Source organism: Juglans regia, chromosome 6 (assembly GCF_001411555.2).
Source record: "Juglans regia cultivar Chandler chromosome 6, Walnut 2.0, whole genome shotgun sequence".
Classification (NCBI taxonomy): domain Eukaryota; kingdom Viridiplantae; phylum Streptophyta; class Magnoliopsida; order Fagales; family Juglandaceae; genus Juglans; species Juglans regia.
The window spans coordinates 21,118,202-21,128,465 of record NC_049906.1 but is presented as its reverse complement, the minus strand read 5'-3'; the positions used below and the strand labels follow the sequence as shown (position 1 = coordinate 21,128,465).

The window sequence follows — 10,264 nt, the reverse complement described above, 5'->3', positions numbered from 1 at the left end:
AGGTTCTCCATCTGTTGACTTGATTTTGGCTTTCTTGGGAAGTTTTCAAATTGATTGTGGGTCAGGAGAATTCATTCCCAGGGGTTCATATCATTTGGTATTCAGAGCAAGGTTTCCAATCAGGTCTAATTCTATCTTTTATTTCCTGCATATTTAATTTTAGGGCTTCATTGTTCTAGGATTGATTACAAAAAAAAAAAAAAAAAACAAAATTGTGGTAGCTTGCAGATTTCTTCACTATTGTTAGGGTTGTTGAAATTCATTATTCTAGGGTTTGTGTTGGCTGAAATCTCTTGTTCTAGGGGCTGTCGTATATCACTTGCCCTAGGGGTTTTTGAGTTATTGTTAGAGTTTCTCAACTACTTATTCTTGATTCTGATCAAATCAGTTGGTGAAAGGAAAAGAAAAAAAAAATCGTGAAAAAAAAATCCGAGATTTTTTTCTTGAGCCATATCATCAAAGGGGGTGATTCTAGTTGGTATCTTGTCTTATAGTTACTGTTTCATTCGTATAATTTCCTTCATTCACGTGCCATATTTTTTTTTCATTCATTCCGTGTTTCTCTTGAACTTAATTACTAGTTGGGTTAAAACAAGGTTGCTTTGTCTTGATTGAGTCAATTAGTTCTTAAAGAATTTGAGTGGGAAAACTCTTGAGGTAAAAGCCAAGAGAGTGTGAGATTATGATCGGAAAAAAGCCAATTAAGAGTGAAACACGAGTGGAGTGTCATTATTTGAGTGTAAACAACTAAGGGAGTGTGTGAGGTTTACTTTTTTTTGCCACTAACATTCTTTTGTGTAGCACCTGATAATGTCTCATCGGAATAGCGCATCACCAAGGGGGAGAGCAGATAACTCATCCTTTGTGTTGCAAGCCATGCAACAACAGTTTGAGTGGTTGAACTTGGTGTTGGGTGAAGTGAGGGATAGGATGGATCATCAAGAAGCAGCGATTAGAAATCTACAAGGTGGGAGGGATAGGAGGCGACGTGAGCATAGAGTTGAAAATCAGTATGAGAATAAAGGAGATGGTGAGGATGAGGAAGACTTAGCATCTGACGTTGGGTCGGGTAGAAATAGAAGAGTTAGGCATGAAAGAGGATTTGAGGGGAATCTAAGGGGTCGGGATGGTGTAGATAGAGACCTTGGTAGCATCAAAATGAAAATACCACATTTTCAAGGTAGAATTGACCCTGAGGTTTATCTGGAGTGGGAGAAAAAAATAGAGTTGGTGTTTGATTGCCATAATTACTCTGAGGAGAAGAAAGTGAAGTTGGCGGTAATTGAATTCACTGATTATGCTATTATTTGATGGGATTAATTAGTGACCAATAGGAGGAGGAATTATGAAAGGCCAATAGAGACATGGGGAGAGTTGAAAGCTCTCATGAGGCGGAGATTTGTTCCTAGCCATTACTATAGAGACCTTTACCAGAAATTACAAAATCTTACACAGGGGTCTTGGAGTGTGGAGGATTACTATAAGGAGATGGAGGTGGCGATGATTCGGGCTAATGTAGAGGAGGACCGAGAGGCCACCATGGCTAGATTTTTGAGTGGTTTGAATAGGGACATAGCCTATGTAATTGAATTGCAGCATTATGTGGAGATAGAGGACATGGTGCAAGGTAATTAAAGAGAAAAGGGACAGCAAGGTACACTTCGGTTTCTAGCACTACTTGGAAGTCAAAATGGGATAGGAATGATCCAGCTGAAGCAAAGAGAAAGACCGAACCACCTAAGGGAAAAGATGAGGGAACTAGCAACAAACCCAAGGTAGAATCCCAACCTTCACGGAATAGAGATATCAAATGTTTTAAATGTTTGGGTTCAGGGCACATTGCTTCTCAATGTTCAAATAGGAGGCTGATGATTATGCGTGACAATGGGGAGGTGATGACTGAGAATGAGGATGATAGTGATGAGGAGCCTGAGTTGGTTGATGCTAGTGATGATGATGGAGTGGTATATCCTGTGACAGGTGAGTCTCTTGTTGCTAGGCGTGCTTTCAATGCACGCATTAAGGTGGATGATGCAGAGTAACAGAGAGAAAACATTTTCCATACTAGATGCCATATCAAAAATATGGTATGTAGTATGATCATTGATGGAGGGAGTTGTACTAATGTGGCTAGCACTACTTTGGTTGAGAAATTGAATTTACCAACCTTAAAACACTCTAGACCATACAAATTGCAGTGGTTGAATGATTGCGGAGAGGTTAGGGTGGATAAACAAGTGTTGGTTACTTTTTCTATTGGGAAGTATCAAGACGAGGTGCTTTGTGATGTTGTGCCTATGCATGCGGGCCATATTTTGTTGGGGAGGCCGTGGCAGTATGATAGGAGAGTGACACATGATGGGTTCAAGAACATGTACAGCTTTGAAAAGGAGGGCAAAACAATTAAACTTGCTCCTTTAACTCCAAGCCAGGTCTATGAGGACCAATTGAAATTGAAAAGTGAGGTTGCTCAAAAAAGAAAGAGTGAAAATGAGAGTGATCAGAAGAGAAAGAGTGAAAATGAGAGTGATCAAAAAAGGAAGAGTGAAAAAGAGATTGAGCAAAAAAGAAAGAGTAAGAGTGAATATGAGCATGAAAGAAAGAGTGAAAAAGAAAGTAGAGAGGTGGCTGAGAGTAAAGAAAAAAGAGTGGAGCCACGAGAGAAAAAAGAAAGAGAGTCTTCTGAGAGAAAAGGAAAGGCAAAAGTGAGTTTCTATGCAAGAGAGAGTGAGGTTAAGAGGGCTTTCTTCGCAGATCGCCCTATGATTTTTCTTGTCTATAAAGAGTCTTATCTTACTCTTGATGAAACTAATCAGTCTCTTCCTAGTTTGGCTATTTCTTTGTTGCAGGAGTTTGAGGATGTATTCCCGGAGGAGATGCCAAATGAGTTGCCACCCATTCGAGGCATTGAGCACCAGATTGATTAATAGCTGACTTGTTTTTCAAGGAGATAGTGCGACTCCATGGTGTACCTAGGAGTATTGTTTCTGATAGGGATGTTAAATTCCTTAGCTACTTTTGGAAGGTGTTGTGGGGGAAATTGGGTACTAAGCTCTTATTTTCCACTACTTGTCATCCACAGACTGATGGTCAGACTGAAGTAGTTAATAGGACTTTAACTCAACTTTTACGCACTGTTGTTCATAAGAATTTAAAAACTTGGGAGGATTGTTTGCCATTTATAGAGTTTGCATATAATAGGACGATGCATACTACTACTTCATACTCTCCTTTTGAAATTGTTTATGGATTTAATCCACTTACTCCTTTGGATTTGATGCCTTTACCTGTTGATGACAGGAGTAGTTTGGATGGACAAAAGAAGGCGGAGTTGGTGAAGTCACTTCATGAGAGGGTACGGCTTCAAATTGCCCAAAAGAATGAAAGGGTTGCTTCCCAAGCCAATAAAGGACGAAGGCGTGTCATCTTTGAACCAGGAGATTGGGTTTGGGTTCACATGCGCAAAGAAAGATTCCCAGCCCATAGAAGGACTAAGTTGCATCCTCGAGGAGATGGACCTTACCAAATTCTTGAGAAAATTAATGACAATGCATATAAAGTGGATCTTCCAGGTGAGTATAAAGTTTCTGCAACTTTCAATGTTTCTGATCTTTCTCCTTTTGATGTAGGTGAAGATTCGAGGTCGAATCCTTTTGAGGAGAGGGGGAATGATAGGAACCAAGGTGGGCCTACTCTTAAAGATCCTTTGCAAGTTCCAGATGGGCCAATTACAAGATCAAGGGCCAAGAAGATCAAGGAAGCAATGCAAGGATTGGTGCAATCCACCTGGGATGAAGCCAGCAAGAGCCCAACACTGAAGATGGGTCTGAAAGAAGAAGAACCAGTTTTGATCCACTTTATTCAAGCTGTGGAAGACATGACTTAAAGATACGGCCTATTGTTATTGGAGGCTTCCAATTTGGTTAAATGATTTATTTTATTAGTTTAGAATAAGTGGGCTTGAAGATGCTTGGCTCACATGTCTTATTTCTTTTGAACTATGTTTTTGGGAAGGCCTTGTATTTTGGCCAAGGGCTTATTTGGAAAATTACATTTTAGGAACTAGGGTTTCATCAATTTACTGTTGGGGTTACTGTAGCCGCGCGTACTGTAGCCGGTACTGTTCATCAAGGGTAATTTTGGGTAAAAGGGGCATTATTTTGGCTAGGGTTTTGATTAGGTTTGGCATTAAAAACTCTTTGTAGCCTCATTTGAGAGTTAGACAATATTGAATTTTATTTGTGAGTTGAGTTTTCTCCTCTTATTCTTGATTGAACTCTTGAACTTATCAAAGGTAAATCACAACCTTTGTGGCGTTCCTCCCTTGTAATCTGGGTTCTTGAGACGGGTTCTTCAACGGGTCTAGATTTTAATATAATCTAGGTTCTTGAAACGGGTTCTCATCGGGTCTAGATTCTCCATCCTTGACTTGATTTTTGGCTTTCTTGGGGAGTTTTCAAATTGATTGTGGGTTCAAGGGAATTCATTCCCACAGGTTCATATCACAATTCCTTAATGTATTCAAAGCCAAGCATTTTTGTATCTAAAATGGAAAGTAAGGCATACCTTCGGGACAATGCATCAGCCACCACATTTTCCTTACCTTGCTTATATCTGATTACATACGGAAATGTTTCAATGAATTCCACCCACTTGGTATGGCGTTTGTTCAACCTTTGCTGTCCTTTCAAATGCTTCAAAGACTCATGATCTGTGTGAATCACAAACTCCTTTGGCCATAGATAGTGTTGCCAATTTTCCAAAGCCCTCACCAAGGCATACATCTCCTTATCATAAGTAGGGTAATTTAGGGCTGCCCCACTCAACTTTTCACTGAAATAAGCAATTGGACGGCCTTCTTGCATCAAAACAGCTCCAATACCTATGCCTGAAGCATCACACTCAATTTCAAAAGTTTTAGCAAAGTTAGGTAAAACAAGCAAAGGTGCATTAGTTAACTTTTCTTTGATCAGACTAAATGCCTTTTCTTGTTCTTTTCCCCACTTAAACGGCACATTTTTCTTGATGACTTCAGTAAGAGGGGCGGCTAAGCTACTAAAATCACGCACAAACCGTCTATAGAAGCTAGCTAAGCCGTGGAAACTCCTCACTTGGCTGACTGTTGTAGGCGTTGACCACTCTTGGATTGCCTTCACCTTTTCCTCATCCACCTCAATTCCTCTCTTACTAACAACAAAACCAAGAAACACAAGCTTATCCGTGCAAAAGGTGCACTTTTTGAGGTTAGCAAACAACCTTTCTTTCCTTAGAATTTCCAAAACAGATTTCAAATGCATTACATGTTCTTCCAAATTTTTGCTATAGATCAGGATATTATCAAAATACACAACTACAAATCTGCCAATAAATGCTCGCAAAACATGGTTCATCAAACGCATAAATGTGCTCAGAGCATTAGTTAAACCGAAAGGCATCACTAACCACTCATACAAACCATATTTAGTCTTAAATGCAGTTTTCCATTCATCACCTTCTTTCATCCTAATCTGATGATATCCACTCTTAAGATCAATTTTTGTAAAGACACAAGAACCATGCAATTCATCCAGCATATCATCTAGTCTAGGAATGGGATGACGATACTTTACCGTTATGTTGTTGATGGCTCGGCAGTCAACACACATCCTCCATGTTCCATCCTTCTTGGGAACTAACAGCACCGGAACCGCACAAGGACTCATACTTTCACGCACAAACCCCTTCTCCAATAATTCACTTACTTGCCTCTGAAGTTCCTTGGTCTCCTCGGGATTACTCCTATAAGCAGGTCGGTTTGGAATTGATGCACCAGGTATGAAATCAATTTGATGTTCAATCCCTCGGATTGGAGGTAAACCATAGGGTACCTCTTCAGGAAGGACATCTTCAAACTCCTGCAAAAGAGAAACAATATTGCTCGGCAAAGCACCGACGAGATCATTAGTACATAAAAGAGCCTCCTTGTACATGAGTACAATAAGGGGCTGGTGTGAAAATAATGCTCTCTTGATCTCACTTTTTTTTGCAATGTAATTGAATTTCTCCTCTCTTGCTCTCACTATAGCCGAAATCCTCTCCCTTTCTTTTTCACTCTGATCAATGTTTTTCTCTCCTTTTTTTTTAAGTCTTTTTTTTCAGTTTCGGCTTTCCTTTCCTTTTCCTTTTTTTTTTTTCATTTGAACTTTGTAACTTTAATTGGTCCTCCCTGACCTGTTTTGGAGTTAATGGCACAAGAGTAATAGGTTGCCTATTAAGAGTGAAGGAATACTTATTTGTGAATCCATCATGCGTAACCCTCAGATCATACTGCCATGGTCTTCCCAACAGTAAATGGCATGCGTGCATAGGAACCACATCACAAAGCACCTCATCCTCATATTTGCCAATGGATAATGCCACCAACACTTGTCTTGTCACCTTGATTTCCCCACATTCATTCAACCACTGAAGCCGGTAAGGTTGAGGATGTTTCAAGGTAGTTAAAGCCAATTTCTCCACCAAATAAGTGCTGGCTACATTTGTGCAACTCCCACCATCGATAATGACACTGCAAACTTTGTTATTTACAAAGCACCGAGTATGAAACAAGTTCTCCCTTTGGTTACTTTCTTCCTCCTTAACCTGCACATTGAGAACTCGCCTTGCAACCAATAAATCTCCAACCACAGCATTTTGCTCATCGTCAGCATCCTCCATAGATGGCATATCATCATTATCTACTTCTTCCTCATTTTCTGACTCAAGCTCTCCTTGGGCATTTATCACCATCACCCTCTTGTTTACACACTGGCTGGCTATATGTCCGCGCCCCTGACATTTAAAACATTTAATATCACGTGTTTTAGAACTTGAAGTCTCGATTGTACCTGAAGTAGTGGCGGTCTTTAAGTTGGCATTCTTAGAGGATTCAAATTTTGGCTTATTTTGTTGCTGCTCAACCCTTTTTGGAGTTGTCTTCCACGAGCTGGTTGTAGCCATAGGCAGTCCCCTCCTAGCCAATCCCTTTCGTTTGAATTGTTCCTCCACCTTTATGGCTTGATGCACCATATCTGTCAACTCAACATTGTGCTGCATCTCGACTATATCCGCAATCTCACGATTTAAACCGTGCAAAAACCTAGCCATGGTGGCTTCCCGGTCCTCTTCTACATTAGCCCGGATCATAGCTACCTCCATCTCTTTGTAATACTCATCCACACTTTTAGATCCTTGAATTAACCTCTGTAATTTTTGATACAATCCCCTATAATAGTGGCTGGGTACAAAACGCTTCCTCATAAGCATTTTCATTTCCTCCCAAGTGTCCACGGGTGGCTCTCTATTCCTCCTCCTATTAATCAGTAATTGATCCCACCACACAATGGCATAATCGGTAAATTCAATTGCAGCCAACTTAACCTTCTTTATCTCTGAGTAGTTGTGACAATCAAAAACCATCTCCATTTTAGTTTCCCACTCCAAATAAACTTCAGGATCATTTTTACCTTGAAAAGATGGGATTTTAATCTTTATATTTCCTAAATCGTTATCCCTCCTAGGCCTACCCATCCTAGCTTCTCTATTTCTATACCCACGCTCAATCCTGCCTCGGTTCAAATATTGCTCATCAAACTCCTCCGACTCCGCCTCTCCATCAACATTCCGCCACGGACCACGCCCACCATGCTGCCTATTGTGGATGTCATGTTGCTGGCCCCTAGGAGTTTCTGCTTCTACCCTGTCCAACCTTTCGTGAATAGGTTCTAATTCAGCCCTCAACATACGCCTCATCTCCCCTAACATCGCTTGCATTTGGACGTTTGGAACTGGAGGTTGTCGAAATTCTTCGGTTGTGTCTTCTTCTTGATTATTAGACATGTTTTAAAATCTGCAAACAAAGTTAGAATCCTCACAAGCACTCTCCCTCACGTGTTTCACTCAAGAATTGATACACTTGCACTCGTGTTTTCACTCTAAACGGCTTTTACCCTCATATGGTCTCGCACTCTTGCCTTTTTCCACTCTTCTGTGTCTTCTTTAGTTCTTAATCGAACTTCAAGAAACTCATTCAAAATAATCCAGCAGCAGTTCAGAAAATAAACAACCAAAACTCATCAAAAGTTCAAGTACTTGAATAAGGTGAGATACAAGATTGAAAGGAAGAAGTTTTCTTACTGGAATCGTGTACCTTTTTTTTTTTTTTTTATAATATCTTTTTTCGTTTTCATTTTTTTTTTTTTTACAGCAAAGAACAGGAAATAGAACGAAAATAAAAGATAGACAAACTTATCTTAGAACCAAAGCTCTTGATACCAAAATGATATTAACTCCACCAACAATTGTGATGAAACCCGATAACAATGAGGGATAGATGAGGGAGATAGGAGGCAACGTAAGCCTAGAATTGAGAATGGGTATAAGAATGGAGAGTTTGGTGAGGATGAGGAAGGCTTAACATCTGAAGTTGGATTGGGTGGACATAGAGGAGTTAGGCATGGAAGAGGCTTTAGGGCAAACTCAGGGGGTCGAGATAGAGTAGATAAGAACCTTGGAAGCATCAAAATGAAAATACCATCATTCCAAGGTAGAACTGACCCTGAAGTTTATGTAGAGTGGGAGAAAAGAATAGAGTTGGTGTTTGATTGTCATAATTACTCTGAGAAGAAGAAGGTGAAGTTGGCTGTAATTGAGTTCACTGATTATGCGATTATTTGGTGGGATCAATTAGTATCCAATAGGAGGAGGAATTTTGAGAGGCCTATAGAAACATGGAGAGAGTTGAAAGCTATCATGAGGCGGAGATTTGTACCTAGCTACTACTATAGAGACCTCTACCAAAAATTACAAAATCTTATACAGGGGTCTAGGAGTGTAGAGGACTACCATAAGGAAATGGAGGTGGCTATGATTCGGGCTAATGTAATGGAGGATCGGGAGGCCACAATGACAAGATTTTTGAGGGGGTTGAATAGGGAGATAGCCAATGTAGTTGAGTTGCAACATTATGAGGAGATAGAGGACATGGTGCACATGGCTATGAAGGTGGAGAGAAGGCTAAAAGGAAAGGGTACATCAAGGTATACTTCGGTTTCTAGTACTCCATGGAAACCAAAGTGGGACAAAAATGATCAAATTGTAGCAAAGGGGAAGACCGAACCATCAAAGGGAAAAGATTTGGGTGAGGCTGAAACCTCAAGAAAAAGAGAGAATGAGTTGAAAAACAATTGTGAGGCCGAGAGTTCAAAAAAAGAGGAGACTGAAAGAAAAACAGAGAGTGAAAAGAACAAAGAGAGTGAGCAGAAAAAAGAGAATGAGGCCGAAACATTAAAAGAAAGAGAGAGAGAAAAAGAAAATAGAGAGGTGGTTGAGAGTCAAGAAAAAAGAGTGGAGCCACAAGAGGAAAAAGAAAGAGAGATTGTAGAGAGAAATAAAAAGACAAAAGTGAGTTTTTATGCTAAGGCCAGCTTTTATGCTAACGAATTTAACGACTCTTTGCCTAGTGTTGTTGTTTCTTTGTTGCAAGGATATGAGGTCGTGATTCCTAGAGGTGTGTTTAGGGGATTGTCACCTATTAGGGAGATAGAGCACTACGTTGATCTTGTGCCCGGTGCCACAATTCCTAACCGACCTTTATTTGAAGAACATGAGTCCTTGACACACTTAAAGGGATAAGGTAAGTTGTTGACTATAATGCGTGCTAAGCGGGAGGATTGTATTGAGACTTTTCCTCATGTATTCAAATACACACAAGGTATGGAAACTTTTGTGGTTGATGCTTTAGCAAGAAGGTATGTACTTATCTTCATTTTAGATGCAAAATTGTTGAAACTTAAATATGATAAGGAATTGCATGCTAATGATGATGACTTTGCTAGTGTGTATGGAACATGTGAGAAAGTATCGTTTGGTAAGTTCTATAAACTAGATTGGTACTTGTTTAGAAAGAATAGATTTTGTGTACCTACTAGTTTTATGCGTAAGTTGCTTGTGTGTGATGGACATGGTGGTTTGTTGGGTGACCTTGGTGTAAGGAAAGATTTAGGTTTGTTGCAAAATATTAGACATTTTGCATGAACATTTATGTTGGTCTAAGACGAAGAGAGATGTCAATTGTATTTGTGGCAGGTGCATTACATGCAGAAAGGCCAACTTTATACTTTTGCCACATAGGTTGCATACGCCCTTACCTATTCCTAGTGAGTCATGTGTAGACATATCTATGGACTTTGTTTTGGGGCTGCCTAGGAAAGAAAGGAGTAGAAATTCTATTTTTGTGGTTATGGAT

The 10,264-nt window shown here is 39.9% G+C and overlaps 1 protein-coding gene across 1 annotated transcript; it reads right to left on the bottom strand.

Annotated features, from left to right (window-relative positions):
• Nucleotides 1–4,502: 4,502 nt before the first annotated feature.
• On the bottom strand, nucleotides 4,503–7,857 carry LOC109014453. Its single transcript, XM_035690699.1, has 3 exons — nucleotides 6,211–7,857; nucleotides 5,742–5,894; nucleotides 4,503–5,183 (listed from the first exon to the last, which is right to left on the bottom strand). Exons 1-3 carry the CDS (start codon nucleotides 7,855–7,857, stop codon nucleotides 4,503–4,505), a joined length of 2,481 nt encoding a protein of 826 aa, XP_035546592.1.
• Between the last annotated feature and the right edge of the window lie 2,407 nt (nucleotides 7,858–10,264).

What these genes read in the sequence shown, in the direction of transcription:
- LOC109014453 (XM_035690699.1), bottom strand. Translation starts at nt 7,857, where the DNA reads ATGTCTAATAATCAAGAAGAAGACACAACCGAAGAATTTCGACAACCT. An exon ending in TGCCATTAACTCCAAAACAG is followed by an intron (nt 5,895 to 6,210) that starts GTCAGGGAGGAC and finishes TCTCTTTTGCAG; the next exon opens with GAGTTTGAAGATGTCCTTCC. An exon ending in CCAAGGAACTTCAGAGGCAA is followed by an intron (nt 5,184 to 5,741) that starts GTAAGTGAATTA and finishes GTTGTTAGTAAG; the next exon opens with AGAGGAATTGAGGTGGATGA.